Source organism: Podarcis vaucheri (assembly GCF_965113315.1).
Source record: "Podarcis vaucheri genome assembly, chromosome: 5".
In the NCBI taxonomy this organism is placed as follows: Eukaryota; Metazoa; Chordata; class Lepidosauria; order Squamata; family Lacertidae; genus Podarcis; species Podarcis vaucheri.
This window is the reverse complement of record NC_138763.1, coordinates 85,632,002-85,657,345: the sequence shown is the minus strand read 5'-3', so window position 1 is coordinate 85,657,345 and position 25,344 is coordinate 85,632,002. Positions and strand designations below refer to the sequence as shown.

Genomic DNA, 25,344 nt, shown 5'->3' with positions numbered 1-25,344 from the left:
ACCCCATGATTCTACAGTTCCAAGGTAAGATGGAGGGAAATGAAGTGAGAAGGTTGGTGAAATGCTATTGCAAAGAGGGAGAAAGAGAATGATATGATCAAGTCAAAGACCCGAGAGTGAGTGAAAACCAAAAAAAGTATAAGCTGGCAGCCAGAATGAGGGATATCCCCCTCCACCAATTGGCTGCATATACACCATGACATCAGGATCTTAGCTGAGGCAGCAGTGCCCAATTCTGTCCCTTGATCTTAATCTCCTTGATCTTTATTAAAAAGCAAGCATTAATTTGGTGGATTAAAGGGGAAAATGTGGTGTTCTCTTATGTTCCAACCCACAGACCAAAATTAAATATGGATGCCATCCATCCCTGTCTAAAAGTGCTGCGGCATGACGACAGGAAGCCACTTAGGCTGTTCCGGAATAAAAGCACAAAAACAAAGTCCTTTCCATTTTTAGGAAGTAGGCAACCATCGGCAGCACTAAAAATGACTTGACGGAATAGTTTCTTTTAACTGAGAGTTATTAAAACATGCCACCTCTCTCAAGTAACTTTATTGGGAAACTTAATACCCCCTCCAGCATTAACTACAAAGCTTTGAAGAACGAAACACTTGGCTTTCGTTCATACTTCATCATAACTGCCTCCTTTTAGCAATGAGGCAAACACCACCTGCATCTCAGAGATTTAATTACATGTATTTGCTGGGAATCTGTCCTCTTTCCAGCTTTTGGGCGTTTTCATCCAGCTGCCACGCCATCCAGCAGCCAAAGTTCCCCTGCGGCAGAGTGTCATCGACATACAAAATGTCATCCTTCTTGAAGCTCAAGTCCTGCTCCACTTCTGCCATCCGGTCATAAAGTGCCCTGCAAAAAGAGAGAAATAAAGAGACCCTTTTTATTTTATTTGTTTTTTTTAATTTTCTTTTTTTCTTTTTGACAAACTAATAATCGTAAATAAATAAGAATAAAAATGTGCACCCACCACCGAGACCATTCCATTGTAACTATCCAACCTCCCAAAATTTCAACACCTCTTGCAATGGTTTGACCCCTTTCCATTTTAACAGTACAAATTCTGCAAACACCCTCCATATCTCCTCAAATCATTTCTCCTGCATATTTCCTGTCTTACCTTAATGGCACGTGTTAATTTATCATTAATAGCAATATCCCTCATCTCTTTATATCATTCTTCCATTTTATATTCTGCTTGCCCCTTCTAATTCCTAGCCATAGTAATTTGTGCAGCTGTCAATAAATTTGTGAGCAAGTCCTTCATAGCTTGCAAACCTTCCACCCCATCATAAATTGATAATAATGCTAAATCTGGACTTTCAGCCAGCTTTAACCCAGTGATTTCAGTTATCTCCTTAAAAACCCTTTGCCAAAAAAATTGTACATATTTACACTTTTTATTTTAACAATGCTTTATATCAGAGACTCCAGGGTGTGAACCAGGAACCTCCAGATTTGAGGCTGGGACTTTGCTGAGTTGAGCTCCTTGGGACTATGCATACTTGAGCCCCAGAGGCGTCCTCAAGTTCAGGACAGAGAGGGCATGTCAGTCCTTGCAATAGGTAGGCAGCAAGGAGCCTGTGGAATGGCAAGGCCTGGGAGAAGTAAATACTTCTTCTTCTCATGCCTGGTGAACAGAGTAGTAACTTAAAGCTCCCACTTCTCCCTCTATAGCCATTTCAAGAATCCCAAGTAGGAGGCGACCAGTTCCAGGGCTGATGCGGACATGATTGCCCACAGCCTTTATCTACCTGGGGGTGTATATTTATATTGTTAATGGGATGGATTCAGACTAAGTTTGATGAACTTAATTCCCATTGATTTCAATGGGAGCTGAGTAAGTCATGACTAATTTTATCTCAATGGGACCCAAGTTCAACTAACATAGTCCAGACCCAACCCATCAAGAGCTATTTAGAGCTATGCTTCGCCACTGTATCATTGTGCTTCAGGGCATATAATACATGCTCTGGATGGCTCAGCTGGTTAGAGCACGGTGCTGATAACATCAAGGTTGCAGGTTCAATCCCAATTTGAGAAAGCTGCATATTCCTGCATTGCAGGGGGCTGGACTATATGATCCTTAGGGTTCCTTCCAACTCCACAATTCTACAATTCTATTATTTTACCCGTGTGCTTTACATTAGAGCCATCTGTTAAAAGGCAGTCCAGCAAAATATCACAGACCCTGGTGGGGGACAGAGGCTGGGAATTTTAGTTTATTCAAGAGTTTATATTATTAAATATATGTTATTTAATTGTGTGCCTAAATTACTTAAGGCTATTCAAGGAGTTCATGACTGAGATAAGCTTTGAACCAGAAAACTGCTGGCTCACTTTATCTTTTTCTCTTTTTTAAGGAAGTGCTCTGTCTGATACTTAGTCATCTTCACAAATCTCTGGGAGGTAAATTAATAATACTCAATTTTATAGGCTATGGAATCATTCAAGAATCCTTAACAGGGCTGTGCTGAGCCTAAGGCCCACTTCCCTAATCATAGGAAATCCATCCTTCAGGTAACTAAGGGGAGATTATTAAATTCGTCGAAAAGGAAGTATGGAATCACCATAAATACAGTTTGCCTTATTGTGACTGAACTTTTGATGCCAATTTTGTAGGCGTGCTCTTGAGCTGTATTCATAAAAGTGGGATGCGTGCTCGCTTCTGTTGACTATAGCATCAAGTAACAACTTTTATGTATAAATAAACCATTGCAGATTAAGTCACTAGAGACAGGGCGGTCCTGTTCCCTATAGTCGGTTCAAACACAATGTACACAATGTTTCAACGCAGCCAATTTACAAATTCATCCGCAAGCCATCAAGTGCTGAAAGTTCAGGAGATGTTCATATCTGTGTGAATTAGCCCACGGTTGTAGCAGATGAACAGTCACCTGGTTTACTGATTGAACTTTTACATACCTGACATAGAATCCATCTCCAGGTAACTCTTTGATCTTGTTGAATTCTTCTATTCTGTACTGAGCTTTTATTCTAACATTTTCACCTGGCTTGAGCATTTCAAGATAAGCTTCTTCGGCTGTTTTGTTCCGCATGTCAACAGATCCATACTGGGGGCGGGGGGAGGGAGGAGAAGCAGAAGAAACAAAAACACTTGAAATCTCCAATCGGATGAACGCGTCCAACAAACCAAACAATGAAAAGGTTGTTATGTGGGACTAGAGAGCCTGACTATGCCAAAAGAAGGGGAAAGGAAATACATTCACAGTGCATTTCGCTAATGGAAAAATGGGGAAATGGCAACCCAATCCAAAAAAACAGCCCAATCCAAAAATACAACCCAATCCAAAAAAATACATTTTTTTGAAAATGTCCCTAAGCCCTGGGGTCACAATTTCATCAAAAGTCTGACGTTCTCCAATTTACTCAAAAATACAGCACAAGTTTTCAGAAACGTCATTCATTGGAGAATGTCTAGGCCATATTTCATCCAAGCATCACTGCTCTGAATCTTAAGCATCCTTGCTGGTCTCAGATGACATTCCACCTCATATTTTGTACATTTTCCAACTGAGACGTAATAGATTTCCTGCTTATCTCAACCTTCCTCATCACACTAGAATATTTGAGGGCCAGACTACATATCAGATCATAGAATCATAGAGTTGGAAGAGACCACAAGGGCCATCGAGTCCAACCCCCTGCCAAGCAGGAAACACCATCAGAGCACTCCTGGCATATGGTTGTCAAGCCTCTGCTTAAAGACCTCCAAAGAAGGAGACTCCACCACACTCCTGGGCAGCAAATTCCACTGTCAAACAGCTCTTACTGTCAGGAAGTTCTTCCTAATGTTTAGGTGGAATCTTCTTTCTTGTAGTTTGGATCCATTGCTCCGTGTCCGCTTCTCTGGAGCAGCAGAAAACAACCTTTCTCCCTCCTCTATGTGACATCCTTTTATATATTTGAACATGGCTATCATATCACCCCTTAACCTCCTCTTCTCCAGACTAAACATGCCCAGCTCCCTTAATCGTTCCTCATAAGGCATCGTTTCCAGGCCTTTGACCATTTTGGTTGCCCTCCTCTGGACACGTTCCAGTTTGTCAGTGTCCTTCTTGAACTGTGGTGCCCAGAACTGGACACAGTACTCCAGGTGAAGTCTGACCAGAGCAGAATACAGTGGCACTATTACTTCCCTTGATCTAGATGCTATACTCCTATTGATGCAGCCCAGAATTGCATTGGCTTTTTTAGCTGCCGCGTCACACTGTTGGCTCATGTCAAGTTTGTGGTCAACCAAGACTCCTAGATCCTTTTCACATGTACTGCTCTCAAGCCAGGTGTCACCCATCTTGTATTTGTGCCTCTCATTTTTTTTGCCCAAATGCAATACTTTACATTTCTCCCTGTTAAAGTTCATCTTGTTTGTTTTGGCCCAGTTCTCTAATCTGTCAAGGTCATTTTGAAGTATGATCCGGTCCTCTGGGGTGTTAGCCACCCCTCCCAGTTTGGTGCTGTCAGAGCTGCTTCCAGATCCTAGCTCACAGAGGATCACGCTAGCCAGCAATCACTTTGTAAAAGTCTTTATTGAGTTACAGTTTCCATTCTCCAGCTGCTGCGTGCAACTCTACGTCTTATGGGTTAGACCGGCGAAGCTCCGTCTGAGTCTCCGCCCCTTGTACACCAGCTTAATATCCTAGCCTTACTCCACCTTTTCTGCCTGACTGTTCTTCTCTGGGTCCCTCTGCCCCCCTGGGTCTCTTCCTTCCTGGATTCTTCTGACGCCGACCCCCCGGACCCTCCTGCCTCCTTGTGCCGGGCTTTAGGACCTGGCTCCCTTTCTGGGCTGCTTACTGCGCCACCTTCCTGTGCATTTGAACTTGGCGCGCGCGCGCCCAACCTTCCACTTTCCGTCTGACCGTTTCTTCGCTCCCCGATGGAGGTGTGGCCACTCCTGACTCGTGCCCTCCCTCCTGTTGTGAGCTGCCAGCGCTTGATACCTGACGCCCTTCCTCTCCCCTGCTCTCTGTTGGTGACGCTGGTCCCGATTTCCAACTGCTCCCCTCTGAGCCCCCTCTGGCCCTTTCCTCCTGGGGTGTCCCCCTAGGCTCCCCCCTTGCCCTGGCCACTGGTGCTCCTTTCTGTGAATCTTCTGATTCACTGGAAAGACTCGGAGATCTCAGGTCGTCGTCATCACTCATCCTTTCTTCTGCCTCCTCCCCCTCGCTCTCTGTTTCCTCCCTTGCCCTTGCCTCTGCTCTTGAACCCCTGACAGGTGCCATCTGCAAATTTGATCAGGATGCCCTTGAGTCCATCATCCAAGTCGTTGATAAAGATGTTGAATAAGACCGGGCCCAAGACAGAACCCTGTGGCACCCCACTAGTCACTCTTCTCCAGGATGAAGAGGAACCACTGATGAGCACCCTTTGGGTTCGGTCAGTCAGCCAGTTACAAATCCACTGAGTGGTAGCATAGTCAAGACCGCATTTTACCAGCTTCTTTACAAGAATATCATGGGGCACCTTGTCAAATGCCTTGCTGAAATCAAGGTAGGCTACATCCACTGCGTTCCCTTCATCTACCAGGCTTGTAATTCTGTCAAAAAACAAGATCAGGTTAGTCTGACATGACTTATTTTTCAGAAATCCATGCTGACTATTGGTGATCACAGCATTTCTTTCTAGGTGCTCACAGACTGTTTGCTTAATGATCTGCTCCAGAATCTTCCCTGGTATTGATGTCAGACTGACTGGGCGATAATTATTTGGGTCCTCTCTTTCCCCCTTTTTGAAAATAGGGACAACATTTGCCCTCCTCCAGTCTGCCGGGACTTCGCCTGTTCCCTAGGAATTCTCAAAGATGACTGCCAGTGGTTCTGAGATCACATCTGCCAGTTCTTTTAATACTCTTGGATGCAGTTCATCTGGCCCTGGAGACTTGAATACATCTAAACTAGCCAAGTATTTTTGTCCTTAGTTATTCTGGGCTGTGTTTCCTCTGCTGAATCATTTGCTCCAAATTCTTCAGGTCGGGCATTGTTTTCTTTATCGGAGAAGACTGAGGCAAAGAAGGCATTGAGGAGTTCAGCCCTTTCTGTGTCCCCTGTTTGCATTTCACCATCTTCTCCTCTGAGTGACCCCACTGTTTCTTTGTTCTTCCTTTTGCTACAGACATACCCATAAAAGCCTTTTTTGTTGCTTTTAACCTCTCTAGCAAGCCTGAGTTCATTCTGTGCTTTAGCTTTTCTGACTTTGTGTCTACATGTGCTGGCTATTTGTTTGAATTCCTCTTTGGTGGTTTCCCCCCCTTTTCATTTTTTGTACACATCCTTTTTTTAATCTTAACTCAGTTAAAAGTTCTTTAGATAGCCACCCTGGCTTCTTTAGGCACCTTCCATGTTTCCGTCTCATTGGTATTGCCTGACGTTGTGCTTTTACTATCTCTCTCTTAACAAACTCCCAGCCATCATGAACTCCCTTTCCTTTTAGTATTACTGTCCATGGGTTCTCACCCAGCACTTCCCTAAGTTTTATGAAGTCGGCTTCCTTAAAGTCAAGAAATTGAGTCCTAGTATGCTTGGCTGCTCCTTTTCGCTGTATAGTAAACTTCAGAAGAGCATGATCACTCGCGCCTAATGATCCTTCCACTTCTACCCCACTAACCAGGTCATCAACATTGGTTAGGACCAGATCTAAAATGGCTGTTCCTCTTGTTGCTTCTCCCACTTTCTGGACAATGAAGTTGTCTGCAAGGCCAGTGAGGAATCTGTTTGACCTTATGCTCTTGGCTGAGTTTGACATCCAACAAATATCCGGGTAATTGAAGTCCCCCATTACTACTATCTCCCTTCCTTTTGCATGCTTGGCCATCTGTTCCAGGAAGGCATCATCTATGTCCTCCGTTTGGCTTGGGGATCTATAGTAAACTCCCACAATGAGGTCTCTGTTATTCTTCTCTCCCTTAATTTTGACCCAAATGCTCTCACTTTGGCTTTGAGGTTCTAAATCTTGGATCTCTTCACAGGTATACACATCCCTGACATACAACGCCACTCCTCCTCCTTTCTTGTCTGGTCTGTTTCTCTGAAATAGATTGTATCCCTCCATTATTACATTCCAATCGTGGGACTTATCCCACCAGGTTTCAGTGATGTCATATTTAGTTTGCTATACCAAGAGCTCAAGCTCATCTTGTTTATTTTACACCCATGCTTTGCGCATTAGTGTACAGACATTGAAGTCCATTAATCATTCCCCCGTGTCTCTTATTTAAGGATTTTTTCCTCCCACCACTAAGTCTGCGTGCTGTTTGCTCCATTTGGTCTATGACATTTCGAGTCTTCATCAATTGATAGACTCCTGCCTTCAGAAGCACTGTCTCCCTCCCCCACATTAGTCAGTTTAAAGCCCTCCTGATGAGGTTTCTGAGATTTTTGGCAAAAACATTCCTCCCAACCGTTGTGAGGTGCAGCCCATTGCTTGCCAGAAGTCCATCTTCAAGAAACTGCATTCCGTGATCTAAGAATCCAAACCGTTCCTGTTTACACCATTTGCGAAGCCAGCTGTTCACTTCCACTATTTTCCCCTCTCTTCCTGGGCCACGTCGTTCAACTGGGAGGACAGATGAGATGACGATTCGTGCATTTAATTGCTTCAATTTCCTGCCCAGAGCCTCGTAGTCTCTTTTGATCTTCTGGAGGCTACTGCTTGCAGTGTCATTGGTTCCCACATGAACCAAGAGGAAGGGGTATTTGTCAGTGGGTTTCATGACTCCTTGCAGTCGTTCAGTTACATCTTGGATCTTAGCCCCAGGGAGACAGCACACCTCCCGAGACATCTTGTCAGGCCCACAGATCACTGCTTCTGTTCCCCTCAGTAGGGAATCCCCTATCACCACTACATGCCTCCTCTTAGGTTTGGTCGGGGTTCTTCTGTGAGCTGTCCATTCCAAGGTCGCCTGCACATTCCCTGAGGACTGACTTTGCTGCTCGTCTTCATATACCTGATCGACTGTAATGAGGGAGAGATCCTCAAATGGAGTCTGTTCTTCGTCTTCCATGCTAGGGGAGAGGACTTCAAAGCGATTGTGTATTTCTAAACAATCAGAGTGAACCCTGGGCCTCCTACTTCTTTGAGTCACGTTTCTCCATATATCTGGCACCTGTGTTGGTGAACTAGCCTCCTTCTCAGGGGAGTCCCCTGTCTCCTCCTTGGTGAAGAGGGTGTTCTCTGTTGCTTCCAAGAAGAGCTCCAGCTCTCTAATTCTTTGGAGCGTAGCTACACGTTCCTCCAGTTGCTGGACTTTGTCTTCTAAGAGGGCAATCAACATACAATTGCTGCAGGTAAAGCTGCCTGCAACCTTTGGCAAGATGGCAAACATTGCGCAGGAACCGCAGGCGACTGCAGCTGTTCCCTCACCCTCCATCTTGAAAACGTGTCGTTGGGGGTGGCTACAGTGGTCCTCCATCTTAAAAAGCGTGAAGACAGGAGAAATAACCCCCCCCCCAAAAAAAACCCCTAGGTCTCCCCCAACAAACGTTTGAGACTAGCTCCCCTAAATCTGAAAGATGGATCAAATGATCCTCCCACAGCTAATCACCTGACTCAACAGAAACCCTGCCCCCTCTGACCTTTGCACAGGGAGAGCAGCTAATCAGCCACAAAGAAACACACACACAAGAAAACTCTTTTGCCCCTTCTTCAGCTGCTGCCCTGCAGCAGTTGTACGATCGTAGTTGTACGATTATTTTTCCTTATGGTATTTTATTTTTCCTCTTCAAAAGCACTAGCAGCATCCTGGAATCAAAAATGAAGGATCAGCTGGAGTGGCGGTGGCATGTGGGTGCATGAGAAGAGGAAGAAAACAAGGGTAGCCTTTCCATGCTAACCTTTTTTGTCCACTAAAAACAAAAAACCCAAGCTGCTTTTCCTTTCATGGGGGAAACTATGGATGTGTTTTTGCATCCACAGATTCTGCAAGTGTTTGAACCACCAACCACCTTCCTTTTATATCTACTGCTTACCTCAAGTATCATGTCTCCAAGCACCAGCCCATCAGGTCCTTTGGCAGGGCTGTCATCTTCTACATCGGACACAAAAATACCATGTAGGTTTCCACCACAGATCTGGATTCCAAGTTCCACTTGGGACTTCTTAATGGTAACTGTTCTAGGTTCAGGTGTCCTCTTGCTGGTGTCTACAGAATTCCTTTCAATGGCAAGAGAAAAAAAGAAGACACCCAAGGCCTGTTTGACAAGCTGATCCTCATCAGACACTGCTCCTCCAAACCCTCAGCTCCAGCCAGTCCTTAACCCCCGTTCCCTTGCTATCTCTCAGCTCTCAGCAAGAGAGGCCCCAAAGATGTCCCAGCTGCCCCAATTTGAGTTCTCTGTGGCATTATTTGGCAGGAAGGAATCGATTCCTTTCCACCATGCAGGGCTTTTCCCCCCAGCCAGAACTTGCCAGAACTCAGTACCAGCACCTCTCAGGTGAGCACCGTTGCCATTATAAAAGAATAAGGGAGGCATTCATGGTGAGTTCCAGCACCTGTTTTTCTAGAAGAATAGCACTGCCACCATGGATCAGTGTTCCTCTTGGGAACTCCCACTCCCTCGTGCTGAATTGCTTGGCCCCGGAGAAGGGCAATGTGAGGACCAAGCTCCTTGTAGAAGTGGAGCCCTTGCTTTCAAATTTGGCACTCAGCTTTCAACCCTACTCCCCTTGAGTAAGTCTAGAAGACAGAACAGCTGCCCAACCCCAAAGATGCAGAGAAAGAGAAAGAGAGAATCTTCATGAAGTGAAATGAGGAAGCAGGTTACCTGATTGAATTGCGGGGACTGGTGGTTGGGGTGGTCTGCTTGGATGGAGGCGTCATGGTCCCTTCATCCTGTTCGCTCACAGTATCGATTATGGAATGGCTGTCAGGGGTTGCAGCTCCGCTGCCTTGTGGAGTGGAATGGCTGCTCACGGGTTCTAGCCGGGAGCTCAAGTTAGCAGAAGGAAAAAGAAGAATACCACAAAAATTAAAAGCTGATCAACTGCATTATATCTAAACAATTTCAGATATTTAGATATTTAAATGCGTGCTTAGATTTTCATCCACAACCTGCTCCAAAAGCTTAAGGATGACTGCCCCTGCTGCCTATAGAATATAGATCTATCCTGGTCCTGGCTAGCAGCTGAAGTGACTGGCATCTTGATTATTCTGGGATCAGCTGTTCTCCCCCAGCAGACAAAAGCAGCCGGTCCCAGAGTGAGCAAGGCACAACTGCAGTAGCCTGGACTAGGAAGGGTTGGTTGGTGTAGATGGCAGCAGCTCTGTAGAATGTACTGGGTGCTGCTCCTGTGAACTGGATTCCAAAACAGGTGAGAGGTACCTAAAAATACATGTACTTCCTGTGTAACATATAAATTTGCTGTCAAGAATCCCGTCCCCCCGCACACCCTTTCACTGCTTCAGACAAGTGTTGTGATTGGCTCTTGGTTTCGACACCCAATAAGGAGGTTCAGCCTGGGGTTGTGGACATGGAAAACAATATGCACTCTTCCCACCAGTCGTCCTCAGGGAGAATATGTATTTCACAGTGGTTCAATTCAAACATCCTAGCAAACCACAACTAAGGAAGCTTAACAATTACAGCTATCTGCCAGCCTCCAGATGCCTGATCCGAGGCCAGGCGTAGGCCATACTGGATAAGGGCTAACCAATCTTACCTTGATCGTGAGTGATTGCCAAGTTGGAACATGTGTAGGTTGTATTGTGCTAGAATAGTTATGGTGTCACACTGCTGTCCGATGATGAGCCGCGCTTGCTGTTCTGTAGCATTCCGCAGATTTATTCCATTAAACTGTGGGAGGAGAAGGAGGAAGACACATGAATTCAGCAGCACATTCCTGCTGATGAAATAAGTATAAATTTCCCCATTTAACTTCATATTGCTTTTTGAAATTTGACCCCCCCCCCAATTTATTGGATCTGTAGCGCAAGATATTTGTCGAGTTCAAGTGAGGGTGGATAGGAATGCCATTATTGATTCTATATTATTTAATTACCACTTTGAAGAAAAAATCAATGGCATCATAAAATCTTGACAATTTGACCTGACTGCTCTGTAAGTAGATAACTTAAGGTAAAGGTAAAGGTACCCCTGCCCGAACGGGCCAGTCTTGACAGACTCTGGGGTTTGTGCGCCCATCTCACATCTATTGGCCGGGGGCCAGCGCTGTCCGGAGACACTTCCGGGTCACGTGGCCAGCGTGACAACGCTGCTCTGGCGAGCCAGAGCCGCACACGGAACGCCGTTTACCTTCCCGCTGGTAAGCGGTACCTATTTATCTACTTGCCCCCGGGGGTGCTTTCGAACTGCTAGGTTGGCAGGCGCTGGGACCGAGCAGCGGGAGCGCACCCCGCCGCGGGGATTCGAACCGCCGACCTTTCGATCGGCAAGCCCTGGGCGCTGAGGCTTTAGTCCACAGCGCCACCCGCGTCCCTAAGTAGATAACTTACTAACCTACTTAAGTACAGAAAGCTTTTCCTATATAGTATTTTTTTAAAATAAAAAGCCAGCTTTTTACATAAGAAACATTTTAAACACACATACAATGAAGTAAATGCATTTCAAATTTGATTAACATTTTTCTGAGGCTGGTGGGATACCAAAGACTAATTAACGTTTAAATTTTAAGTAAATTCAAGGGTGCGTGGAAACACAAGCCTTGTGGGCAATCCCTCTGATCCAAATAGGTGCTCTTTGAACATTTGTCCAGGCCGAAAAGTTTGATCCAGTAGCCAGCAATGAAAATCATACATTTGGAAGCTGAATAGGTGAGTGAAAGAGGATGAGCACTACTGATGACAATTTGACTGGCTTTGTTTCCTCCTATTGGATTACGCCAATATGAGTAACAACTTTGTGGGACCCCCATGCTCTTCTTTTAGGCATCCAAGACAGCAATGTTGTGAAATTTGATTGTAAACATGCCAAACAACTTAGCAAGGGGGTAAGTCAAAAGAAGCTCCCACCCCATCTTTTAGAATTCTCACATTACAGCTTAATTCAAAAGTGCAATGTGTGAATGTGGCAACGCATATTTCTAAATGTGTGTTAACATGCAGGAATACTCATTGGGGACCCAGAGCAGGTTGCTGCTCCTCCAATGGGCGATACAGACCCAAATCCCTGTTTGGTTCATTTCCTGTGTTTGTAGGTGGCAATTTCAGGCTACTGTAGAAATAGCAACACACTAAGTACATTGTGATATCCATTCTGTTTATGAAAGCAAGTTGATCCGCAAATAAAATTGGCAATTTGTAAATGCCGGCATCTAAACCATTTGGAGCAAGCTGCCCCTGGTGTAAAAATAGCAGCATTGGTCAGAAAACTTTTACCTCCAGTAACTGGTCACCATATTCAAGGCCAGCCTGATGGGCGATGCTGCCACCAGTCACTTTAGAGACAAAGATCCCACCATTTTCACCACATACGATGGAGATTCCTAGTGGCTCTGAGCCCTTCTGGACTTTGACATGCCGCGGTTCTTCCATATAAGGCCTTTGGGAGGAAATGAGAAGGAGGAACCATCAAACCATGGACACCCCAAACAAAATGGAACGAATTACGCAAAAAACATGCACTACTCATTCCCACCCTAACCCTTAAAAGCAGAAGACCATCTTAAAAACAGAAATGCTGCAAGAAGCAGCATTGCCTTAACACCATCATGCAATGTATGGTGGCCAAATCAATTAAAACGAACATTTTAAATGCATTTAGAGAGAAGAACAAAAAGGGAGGGAAGAAAATTAAAACACAAGAAGTAGAAATTAAATGATGAGTTTGAAACAAAACACACCTTTATCCATATTATATATAGGTAAGCGAACATATATAATATGCATTTTAGAAAATGTTTTAGAAGGAAGCCTTACGCCAATTTACAAAGAAATGTGAGATCCTTAAGAGGCAACAAACACAAATATAACATGGTAAGGCAAGAGCAAGGAAAGCACAATACCAATATTTAATATTTGTATGCAGGGAACACAACATTAGTCAATGAAAATTAAGCAGCTGTAAAAAAATCAAACCATTAAAAATGGTCAAGCCATTAAAAATGGCAGCTTGCATGGTAGGATTGCAATTACCATGCAATTTTTCCTTTGGGGGGAATTATCCAAACATGTAAATAGCACAGGGAAGGTGCGCAAATACTGCTTGAGAAGGACAACCTTTATATCAAGCCAACCTCAAACTCCTTAGTGAACAGAACCTTGGCCTAGGAGCCACAGGGATTCTCAGAAAAGACCTATTACGGAACAAATATCTGAAAGATGCAGAGGGGTGCAGAAAGGAAGAGAAGAAGAAACACTTAGAAAGAGAGATAGTAACAACAGAGACTAAATTGAGACCAGAAATCAAGCCCCATGAAAAGTGCAAGTCAAGCCTTGGTACCAATTTCCTACCAAACGCAGCTCTACCCTGGTTTGTGTCAACTGTTTGACTGACAACTCCTAGCGGCTGCGATGCATGCACCATTCACCTGCATATGGCACCAAGGCCCCCAACCTCTTGACTCTGGGTAGTTTCAGGCATGCAAAACCCTGGGCTAAACTTCCACTATTGGTAGGGACGGAAGCCACAGCTTTCTCAGCCATCTTGCTGTTTGCACAGGGAAGTATCTGCTCAGTGAGTGGTTGGGTGACAGCTTCCAGCAAATTGTTTGGCTTTTTACTCCAATTCCCCCCTTTCCCCAAGGTGCAAGATTAACCACAGACTCTTGATATCCGCTCTAAGGCACTTGTACTCTTGTGGGTACTCTTGTACGAAGAATAAACACAGTGAATAGAGTACACGATACATTTCTATTAAACACATGCATGAGCTGCCCACGCCAGAGAAGCCAGACCTGGCCTAGTTTCTGGGCAAAACAGTCTTTGCATAGGTGCTTTTTGAGAAAACAAAATGAAAAAAGAGGGGTGTGCTTTATAAACATTATTTCCAAAGTATTGTTTTTGTGAGAGTAGCAGACAGGGCTGTAGTGAATCATCATCATCATCATCATCATCTTATGACTGGAGATAGAAGCCTCTGCTACAGTCAGTTGGCCTGAGAGTCCAATGGCAGCCCCAAGCGCTCTAGCCTCATGTACGACCCAGCCCTTGGTATATATGGCACCTTCCTCCAATATTATTGGGGGGGTTGAGGAGCTGGGGAAGACCACCAGCCAACCCATTCACACATTAATGAATATGCTCCAAAAATCCACCAATCTGTAAGCTACTTCTGTCCCTCCATGCACCTTTCAATGCTTTGAACGGGAGCTTCACAGATTTGGTCATGCATAGAAAGGGACACCACTGCCTTTGCTCAGTGTGATGACAGGCGAGTCTCTGTGATTCCGAATTTTGTCATGAATCTTTTTGTAAGAATCTTTCATATTCCCTGGAAAAGCTTTGCTCAGATGCAGTCAGCTCCTTTGGGAGTTTGTGAAACTGCCATGAGTTTACATAGCACCTGCTTAACCTTAAGTACAGAATTGGAGGGGGGGTAATACGCAGCACAACACTAACATCTTATCATACTTATCCCTCAAGCAGAAAAGATGGGGCAGATCAGAGTTGCCAGACCTTTCTGTTTCATGTGTCACAGAAAGGGGTGTCATCACGGTTCAGATTGTACTACTACCTTTCACCCTTCTGCTACCCAGAAATTGCTTTATTTGCAATGGATTATGCATGGATCACTAGTCACCCTTTCTTTGACCGCAATAAAGTCAGGAATGCCCTGGTCGCGGTCCTTTCTTTTCTACAGCGCAAGAGTGAAGCCTCTTCACATGCTGTTCAACCCTTCAAGAATTAAAGATCGCACACACATATGTCTTCATTTAGACGTATGTAATTCTCTCTCTTCTTTCCATTTAGGTGCATGCCTTGGCTCATCATACTGGCCATGTGCTGTTAAGTGAAAAGATCTCCAAAATGGAACAGTCAATCCAAGAGCAATCATGAAGCAAACCCATGTAAGCTGTTAACGCATTCCTTGTTGTGTTTGCTGCCAGAAGGGGGGCATCTCTGTGATCTGGCACCTGTAACTTTTCTGGGAGGGACTGCTCTCTGCAACATTGGTCCTCAACAACTGGGCCACCCTAATGTGGGCTGCACCAGGGGTCCAACCCACACCTTTGCCGCTTTTCTCCATTTTTTAAGAAAAAAGAATGCAAAGCAGAAAGTTTGTGGGCACAAGGACAGCCAGGGGACATGAAGAGAGGAGCAGAAAGGTAGCATAGGTAGTAGGGACCGGGATGGGGTGGGGTGGGGGACAATCAGTCAAATTTTGCAGATTGGGGTTAAAGACAAGTCCCAGACTGAGAAAGGGCTGAAGGCTACTGATCTGAAGGCTGTAGTTTCTGCTCTTAGCACATTTCCCCCCTTTCTCTAGCTATCCCCCCCCCCCATTTACACATTTAACCACTATTTTAACTAGCCCTGCCTAAGACATTTACAGAATAACTTACTTGTCTTTTCGACGTTGCCCTACAGATACTGGGCTCACCGAGATCCTGGGCAGGGTGGAAAGCGAGTTCTGTGACTGGCTACTGGCGAAGGATGAGGTCTCCAGGTTAAGCGGCGACTGCGGTGGGGTTACCAGGCTGGGGCTGCTACATTCGGAATGAGACAGTGAACCTGTATAGAACAGCACAGGAGCAGCCATGGCAGTTGGATGCGTTGCAAAAGTTATCGGGGAAGTCACACCGTTACTTTACATTGGCTTCCAAGTGTTTTTAATAGTGGGCTTCCAAGAAGAACAACACATAATGTTGAATTATGTGCACTATTTAAAGACTACTCCACCACTAGGATATGATGGGAAATGGGGAAAATTTATAACTTATCTTAAATACCATTGTAAACAGTTAATAGGATTGGAATACCACTTGTAGTTTAAAGGTGAATTTGGGCACAATGGAGAGGTAAAAGATTTGGATTATCATAAAAGATGCAGGAGGAAACGATTAACAATAGAACCCACAAAGGGGAGGAGGGAAGTCCAGGAGATTCTCTGAAATCTTGTTTCTATGTTGTATGTTGGATATGTGTAAAATTATAATCGGAAAAACCAAATAAATAAATTAAAAATAAAATAATAAATGCTCTAATGAATTTTTTGGGGGGTTTTCATACTAACACTGAGAGGTTGAGGGGGTAGAAAGAACATTTTTAATATGCATGCACTAGAAATATGGGATGGGAGTCATGTCCTTGCTCAAAACTTGGATTGCCCAATGTTCACCATGGTAACCTCAAACTCCCCCTTGAGCCCCCCTTCCTAACCCTCTCAATTAAAAAATAAATAAATCAGGGTCTTGTTTGTTTTGTTTTTTTAATTTGGGGGTCGCCTCTCTTTACGCCTGTGTTGTATTTGTGAAAGGAGCGTGCATGGGTGTTTTACCTGGTGCTTCGGGGAGGAGGATTTTCTCATCCCATTACTGTGTTTTTCTTCTACAAAATGGCTATGTTGTGGTACCCATGCCAGTTTCTTAGATTTCTAAATGTGACCCCGGGGGGCCCACCAAAGGTGGGTGGGTTCCCTGTTCTAAACACTGGCAAAAATCTACTAGTTGGAACGCAGAACTCTTCATTCATGCAGTAATTCCCAAGAAAGAAATGATATAAATAAATAAATAAATAAATTACCCCTATCAGAGCCAATGACGGACCTCGGGTACCTTGGCGTCCATGGTATTTTTATTCGTTCTGTCCTATATTGCAAGTTGCTGGAAGAACCTACTTTAAAGGAAAAAGGAAAAAGAGTCAAGATTAAGAAGAAAGAGGAGATAAACTCCTTTAGGCCCTGAATTCCACAAGAGATCTGCAAGATTTCTGCTGTAGCAATATAAAGTGGTCCTCTGGAACAAGCTTTATTATTTAAGAGAAAAATCTTAACTACATCCTCTGGTAGTTAAATGGAGATATATCAGTCACATGGGGGACATCTTTTTTCAAAAAAATACAAAACCAAAAGGAATGTATGGGTAAGGAATGGGGCACCATTGTCCCCTCCCTGCTATCCTTCTCCCAAATACTTTCCTCCTCAGCTGAGCTCAGATATTGGAACTGTGCTCAGCTGGAAAAAAAACATTTGAAGAAAGGGTTCTGCATACAGGCATAGGCAAACTCAGCCCTCCAGATGTTTTGGGACTACAACTCCGATCATCCCTAGCTAACAGGACCAGTGGTCAGGAATGATGCGAGTTGTAGTCCCAAACCATCTGGAGGGCTGAATTTGTCTATGCCTGCCTTACAGCCTTTTTGTTCTTAAAAACAGGACCCTTCCCACCCCTGTATTATCGAGAAACTGCTGTCTTTAGCTACAAACACACACCACTCATTCTGCAAGGGCCTATGGAGGCTCACTTCTTTCTCAGTATGAAGAATGCAATTGGGACAAACCAAAGAAAGTAATCTCCAACTCCCTCAAGCACAATTAAAGAGACGTTGCTCTGTTCTAGCTTTTGTAATTTAGACAAGGAATCATGTGCAGTGGGCTTGTAATATGACATGGGCAGTGCATGGGGCCCGACACAGACCTTACAAGGGCTGCACAAACCCAATGATTCACTCCTGTGTCTCATAGGAGACTGGTACATGAACTAACATGGAATAATTCTAGAAATCTACATGGCAGCACTGCAGCAGCATTCCTGGAAGTTTTAATGGGATGTCTCTGAGTGGCCAAAGACAGAGAACAGAGTCTGGATCTTGCAGCAACAGCTAGAGAGAAAGCTGAATATTTTTTCCTCAATTGCACAGACTTAGGAAGGAAAGAAATGGCCTGCATTGCCCAATCCGAAATGCCACTTACCAAGTCTTGCGCTAGAAGGCAGTGAATTTGAACCATGCGATGACCTTGTGCGTGAGTTGTCAGAACACTCACTAGAGTGCTTGTGACTCAGGTCCAAACTCAGACGGCCCTGGTGTTGAGCACTACAACACATAGAAAAGCTGGGTGTTACTGGTTCAGAATCACCAATCACCCACTATATGTGGTTAAGACACAATCCTGACATATGAAAGTGATCAGAACACAACAGCAGAATGGAGACGATTCACCAATTTGCTTGTGGGGAAATAAATGGAAACAAAATGGTGGCCTTCATGTACCATTTGGTTGGATATAATAATAATAGTAATTTATTATTTATACCCTGTCTATCTGGTTGGGTTTCCCCAGCTACTGTGGGCGACTCCCAACAGAATATTTAAAACATGATAAAAGATCAAACATTAAAAACTTCCTGATACAGAGTTGCCTTCAGATTTCTTCTAAAAGTCAGATAGTTTATTTCCTTGACATCTAATGGGAGGGCGTTCCATAGAGCGGGCACCACTACCAAGAAGGCCCTATTCCTGGTTCCCTGTAACCTCACTTCTTGCAGGGAGGGAACCGCCAGAAGGCCCTCGGAGCTGGACCTTAAGCTGGGGGTGGAGACGCTCCTTCAGGTATACTGGGCCGAGGCTGTTTAGGGCTTTAAAGGTCAGCACCAACACTTTGAATTGTGCTCAAACACAGCTGAAAGCAGAACAGAAAAAAAGGCTAGACTTTCAGTCAGATCCAGCAAGCTTCTTTTTTTCCTTTTTCCTTTTTTTTACATACCTGGGATGCATATGCTGATAACAATATTGGCTGGCAATAGAAGGGCAATTGCTGGTGTTAACTCTATGGCTCCAAGCAGTGTAAACAGGATTTCTCATAACAGCTGTTACTGCAGGACATGGTGCAATGTTTCGTGGTACCGTACCTATAGGTTGTGGAACAATACATTAATTAAGTGCTGAAGGTTCATTCAACAACAAGAAAAAATGCATCCCGTAACAGCATAAATGATAGCGCCTCTGCTTACCAAGGATTCAAAATTTCAAATCAAAACACAGTTCTGATGTTGTAACTAACCTGATGACAGGCTTCCAGGGTATAAAGAGGTAGGCACAAACCCATCACTGTGCCTACCAGACTGTTTTGGTGAATACATTGGCCACTCTTGCAGCTCAGAAGAAAGATGCTCTTCACTTGCTGGAGTATATTTTTGTACCTGTGGGGAAAGTTCAGTATCACACACACTTTCAACTCAAAGTCATTATTCTGGTATCCAGCATGGCAGGGATGACCAACATCTAGCCCAGCATATTTTGCTGCACAAAAGATATCTTACAGTTCCCTGAGATTCAAGTAGGTAGCCGTGTTGGTCTGCTGTAGTCAAAATAAATTAAAACAATTCTTTAAAAAGAGAAGTTAAAAAGACTCTTCTTAAAAACCTAAAAACTCCCTTAAAAGAATCAAGTCTTCAAGAAAGTTATATGATCTAATAAAGTCTTTAAAAGAATCCTTTTTTTTTAAATGTAGCACCTTAGAGACCAACTGAATAGTTTTAGGTATAAGCTTTTGTGTGCATGCACACTTCTTCAGGTACACTGAAACAGAAGTCATCAGACCCTTATATATAATTGGGGGGGATGGGTGATTCACTAATGGGTATGGTAAGTCTGTTAGTGACCATTAATGACAGTCTGCGGGCAGGTAGGGTCTCAGCCTGCTTACCAGATGGAGCTGGTAGACAGATGCCCTGGACACAGAATTGACCTGCACCTCCATGGACAGCTGTGAGTCCAAAATGACTCCCAGGCTGAGCACCTGGTCCTTCAGGGGCACAGTTACCACATTAAGAACCTGGGAGTCCTTCAATACCCACCCACCCCGTCCCCCCAAAACAGTACTTCTGTCTTGTCGGGATTCAACCTAAATCTGTTAGTGCCATCCATCCTCCAACCGCCTCCAGGCACTCACATAGGACCTTCGCCGCCCTCACTGGTTCTGATTTAAAAGAGAGGTAGAGCTGGGTATCATCTGCAAACTGATGAACACCCAGCGCCAACCCCGATGATCTCTCCCAGCAGCTTCATATAGATATTAAAAAGCATGGGAGAGAGGACGGAACCCTGAGGCACCCCACAAGTGAGAGCCCAGGGGTCGGAACACTCATCCCCCAATACCACTTTCTGAACACAGCCCAGGAGGAAGGAGCAGAACCACTGTATAACAGTGCCCCCAGCTCTCAGCCCCTCTAGCCAGTCCAGAAGGATGTTGTGGTCGATGGTATCAAACGCCGCTGAGAGATCCAGCAGAACTAGGAAACATGCTTTCACCTTTGTCCCTAGCCCACCGGAGATCATCGACCAGCACGACCAAGGCAGTTTCAGTCCCATCGTGAGGCCTGAATCCTGATTGGAAGGGATCCAAATGGTCCGCATCCTCCAGGCATACCTGGAGTTGTTCCGCAACCACCCGCTCAATCACCTTGCCCAAGAATGGAAGATTTGAGACTGGCCAATAGTTGGCCATATTGGCCGGGTCCAAAGATGTTTTTTAAAGAAGCGGTTTAATAACCACCTCTTTCAGCAGGCCTGGAAAGGCTCCCTCATAGCTTTTAGGAGCCAGGATGGGCAAGGATCAAAGAGACAGCTGGCCAGTTTCACTCATCCAAGCAGCCTGTCCACATCCACGGAGGTAACAGATTGAAACTGATCCCATGCAACTTGACTAGACAGGACTCTAGCACTCTCCCGCCCGAGCCCTGCTCCCACGGTGGAGTCTACCTCTTTCCGGATCTGAGCGACTTTCTTTGCAAAAAAAACTTTGCAAAATCATTGCAGGAGATCTTGGGGTCCTTACTGGGCACCGATGGCACAGGTGGTTCTGTTAAATTGTGAACCACCTGAAAGAGTCTCTTTCTGCTGTTTTCCTTAGATGCAATAGAGGCGGTGAAGAAGGTCCTCTTTACCATCGCTATCACCACTTGGTAGGCTCGGCGTTGAGCTCTAACCTGTGTCCGGTCAGATCAGAGTGAGTTTTCCACCACCGGCACTCTAGCCGTCTCAACTATTTTTTCATTGCCCTCAGCTCCAGAGAAAACCATGGGGCTGTCTGGGCTCCATGCAGTTGGAGAGGGCACTTTGGAGCCAGACAGTCGATAGCCCTGGTGGGCCACCAGGGAATCAGCTGAAAGGCCATCAACATGGGATAAAACATCCCCTACCACTCTCTGGAAACCATTTGGATCCATTAAATGGCAGGGGCGGACCATCCAAATTGGTCCCACATCCCTGCAGAGGGGAAGGGTCGTGGAGAAGTTCAATGCATACAAACATACAGTGGTGCCTCACAAGACGAAATTAATTCGTTCCGCAAGTTTTTTCTTCTTGCGAGTTTTTCGTCTTGCGAAGCACGGTTTCCCATAGGAATGCATTGAAAATCAATTAATGCGTTCCTAGGGAAACCGCCTTCAGACCAGGTCCGGGGACAGTCTGTCCCCAGACCTTTTCTGAAGGCTGGCGGGGGAAGAAGGAGTTCCCCGCAGGGCTCTCCAAGCTGCGGATAGCAGCCTGCTGCGCCTATCCGCAGCTTGGAGAGCCCTGCGGGGAAGTCCTGCAGGGCTCCCCAAGCTGTGAATGTCTGCCCCGCGCGAGGGGCGCTCTGCTAAAGAGCGCCCCTTGCGCGGGGCAGCAGGCTGCTATCCGCAGCCTAGGCAGCCCTCCGGGAACTCTTCTGAAGGCTGGCGGGGGAGAAGGGCTTTTCTTCCCACCGCCAGCCTTCAGAACAGCCTTCTGAATGTTGGCGGTGGGGAGGAAAACCTTCCTCCCACCGCAAATCTTCAAAACAGGTCCGGGAACAGAGGAGAAGCGCTGCGCGCCTTCCCCTCTGTTCCCGGACCTGTCCTGAAGGCTTGCGGTGGGAGGAGGGCTTTCCTCCCCACCGCCAACATTCAGAATGCTGTTCTGAATATTGGCGGTGGGGAGGAAAAACCCTCCTCCCACCGCAAGCCCCGGGAACAGAGGAGAAGCGCTGCGCGCCTTCTCCTCTGTTCCCGGACCTCCCACCACAAGCCTTCAGGACAGGTCTGGGAACAGAGGAGAAGGTGTGCTGCGTTTCCCCGCTGTCCCAGGAGATTTCCCTATGGGCTTTCGTCTTGCGAAGCAAGCCCATAGGGAAATTCGTCTTGCGAAGCTCTAAAAAATCGGAAAACCCTTTCGTCTTGCGGGTTTTTCATTTAGCGAGGCATTCGTCTTGCGGGGTACCACTGTATACAATTTCATATTTACATGCAAGACATAATATCAAAATGGAGGACAGCTTCTCTTTACAGCTTGATGAATCCCACCCTACAAGTGGAACTGTGAGTTAATCTATCATAATTTGATTACAAACTGGAAGTTCAGCCAAGGGCTCAAATGTAAACTGCCTTGGGGTTGGATCTTGACTACAGGTTGCTAATGGGCCACTCCTGCATTATGGAGTTCTGCTTCTTAGTAAAGGCAACTACCACGTGTGGAACTGCCCCACAAACGTTCTACTTCATTTCAACTTCCAATTTCCGGGATCTTAAGCATACACGTAGGACAACCAATTAACCCTTTTCTTTTGCTCTTTGCCTTGATGCAGAAAAGGTACACAACACAAATAAATCTCTTTGGAAAGTATGTGCCAGGACCCACACTTCACATTCTGGTATCTACCTGAAGAGGTGGATTAGGAATAGGCACAGGGGTTAGTTTATGTCTCAAGGCAGGAGCAGACTTGGGCCTTGGCCTTTTAACTTTGGGCTCTTCCATTCTTTGAAAACCAATGTCATCTTCATAGGATTTCCTTGAAGGCAAATGTGCAGAGTCGACCCCCTCTTCCCTGTAATAATGTCCAGAAGGTCTATCTCGCCCCTTATGAATACCACAGTCTGGCTTGAGTTCAATGGACACAGGAGGCTGAGCTGTGGCAGGACTGGATGGTGGCGAGCTGGTCATGGCGGTGGAGTCCGAGGTGGAACTTGCTTGCTGTTTGTGTTTGAACTTAATAGAATCGCTTCTCTTGGGAGGGGTGGGAGGGGTGGAAATGGCTTCCGTTTTGGAGGGCTGGGGCGAATGTCCCAACACCTGATTGGGAGACAGGTAGTCCATCTTAGGAGGAGTAAGAGGCCTCTTGAAAGTGTCTGGATCAAAGATGGACTTCCGTTGTTTTGGCTTTTTGTACACAGAGAATTTTTCTGTTTCCGCAGCTGAAATGTTGACCATTATCTTTGGCCAAGTGCCACCGCTGTGCTTCTCACCATGCCCTTTGTCCAACACACTCTCAATCACCATGCAGTCTGCTACTGTGGGCTCAAAAGGCAGTCTCCTGCTGTCCAGACCAACAATGCCATAGCTTGGCTCCCCATACACATCTGGACTAAAGGAGCCTAGGCTGTGTTCAGAGGTACTGTGGCACCCATGGACTGCACTCTGGTGAGAGTCTGTGTGCAAAACTGTGTTGGAGAATGGTTTGAGATCGCAGTACAAGTTGCTCTCCTGATCATTCTGGTCCTTCTTAGTGTCCATTATGTCTGGATTGAAAATGTCTGTTTGGGTTGAGCTGTTGTGTTTTAAGTTTCTTTTATTCTGAGCCTGCACCTCCGATGAATGGACCCTGCAGTTTGATATTTTCTCTGAATCCTTGAGGTTTTCAAATATGTTTTGACCACTCCAAGATGAGCTTGAGCTCTGAGGAAAAACCTAGGTGGAGAAATAAAAAAGAACATGCTCTCAGCAGAATGCTAAGACTGAAGCATCTTGTTATGTTCTGCCCTCCTCTTCCTGCTGGTATAATTTGCAGGTTGTTAGGCAGTATTTTTAACAGCTACGCAGTAGATGAAAGTAAGCCCATGTTTTAAAATGGAAGGTGTGTCCTTTACTCCCTTTTACCTCCCACCCCCTTCAACACTCACCTTCATCAATGAAAGCGTAAGTGATTCCCTGCAGTTTCGCAGCAAAGCTTCACATTCAGTCAGTGATTTATTATCTAGTGCAATGCCATTTATCTGCAATGAAAGTATGGCATGTCAACCATGCAAAAGCTAGCAGTGGGTCAACACCTTGGCTGGCTGACATTCAATAAAGATAAATGCCAGGCTGCCTCAAGGCAATACCATCATGTGGTATTCACTATGCTCAACTCCTATAAACTGCAAATTAGGTATCAGACACGGGTTTCTTACCGGTATCTGCATAACCACTGTGAGAACAGGATGCTGGACTACATGGGCCTTCAGGCTGTTCTATGTTCTTAGACTTGGATGATTTATGTTCCCACTCCCTCTAAAGAGCATTACTCCATCCCTTCTCTTGTCTTGTGTTTGCATAAGAGCCTAAACTAAGTATGTCACCTTGGGAACCATGGAAACATTGTGTAACAATGACTGAAAACTTGGACAGCGCTGGATTCAAAGCTGGAGCCCCAAACTACAAGCCATGATTTTCAGGGAGCCAGTATTATCTGTGTCAGACTACATCATCAGAAAAGAAACAAACTGTGAACATTTGACAAATGAGGTTCAACCGTCGAGTTTTAAAAGTCTTGACTTTAGACTGCCCCTCAGATTTATTTCTGCAAAGCCTTGGATATATCATGGAACATATAGTATGTCTCTTACTGGCACACAAAATCGTGGTCAAGGAATCTAACTATGTTTTGGTGTGATATCTTAATAGACAAACTATGGCTTGCTGGCAAACAGCAAGCCAAAGCCCAAAACCATAGTTTGAAGTAAGTCTTGCAAACCATGGTTTATGCAAAGTAGGGATGTGAAAACCACTGTGTCTCATAGACTGGAGTGCTAAGCAGATGAAATTCTAAAACAGACTAGTAACTCTTAAAGCATGCATTGCCTGGATGTTTGGTAGCACAAATCATGGTTTTATTAGCATAAACTGTAGTTTGTCATAATATCTGAATCTCAGTTCAGATATCTCTATATACTATACCTCAATTCTCAAATGTGAACTTAGAAACACTAAAAATGTGACTTACGGCAATTATTCTATCTCCCACTGCAAGGGATCCCTCTTTGGCAGCTGGGCTACCAGGCACTACAGTAGCAACAAATACTCCATTTTCTAGACCAATTCCACTATCTGAAATTGAGAAGATAGGTGTATAGGTTACTTTGTTCGTTACTATGGTATATATTTTTGTGTATTTATATTGTGATAGTTGAATGAAGGACGGTGTAGAAATTTCACTGGGGAATGTGTGAAACAATACCAAGAACTCATCACTGAAATTTAAAAAGTATAAGGGAATTACCTTTGTGGCCAGCAAGATTTATGTGTAGTGGTGTTATCACTTTCCCTCCTAAGGACTTCCTTCTGCGAACAACCATATTTATAACTCCTCCGCCGTTAAGTACCGCTTTTATTACTTGCTTCTTATCCTTGTTGGTAAGATCCACATCGTTTATCTTCAGCAGCCAATCATTCACTCTGATTAATTAGAGCAAAGGCAAGGAAAT

General features: G+C 45.0%; 1 protein-coding gene across 15 annotated transcripts in view; it reads right to left on the bottom strand.

Annotated features, from left to right (window-relative positions):
- Nucleotides 1-25,344, bottom strand: part of DLG5 (discs large MAGUK scaffold protein 5) — a 114,620-nt gene that overhangs the window by 11,817 nt on the left and 77,459 nt on the right. For 8 of the 15 annotated variants that reach the window (XM_082225102.1, XM_082225111.1, XM_082225110.1 and 5 more), the window contains exons 13-28: nt 25,140-25,315; nt 24,864-24,967; nt 23,782-23,874; nt 22,544-23,569; nt 18,927-19,065; nt 18,630-18,774; nt 17,838-17,959; nt 16,670-16,762; nt 15,490-15,658; nt 13,222-13,299; nt 12,365-12,527; nt 10,690-10,823; nt 9,795-9,959; nt 9,000-9,183; nt 2,938-3,086; nt 694-864 (exon numbers count right to left, since the gene is read on the bottom strand). In XM_082225102.1, the coding sequence (XP_082081228.1) occupies nt 694-864; nt 2,938-3,086; nt 9,000-9,183; nt 9,795-9,959; nt 10,690-10,823; nt 12,365-12,527; nt 13,222-13,299; nt 15,490-15,658; nt 16,670-16,762; nt 17,838-17,959; nt 18,630-18,774; nt 18,927-19,065; nt 22,544-23,569; nt 23,782-23,874; nt 24,864-24,967; nt 25,140-25,315 (3,111 nt within the window). The remainder of the gene's footprint in view (nt 1-693; nt 865-2,937; nt 3,087-8,999; nt 9,184-9,794; nt 9,960-10,689; nt 10,824-12,364; nt 12,528-13,221; nt 13,300-15,489; nt 15,659-16,669; nt 16,763-17,837; nt 17,960-18,629; nt 18,775-18,926; nt 19,066-22,543; nt 23,570-23,781; nt 23,875-24,863; nt 24,968-25,139; nt 25,316-25,344) is intronic. The other 7 variants (XM_082225113.1, XM_082225116.1, XM_082225103.1 and 4 more) reach the window with 3 other exon arrangements.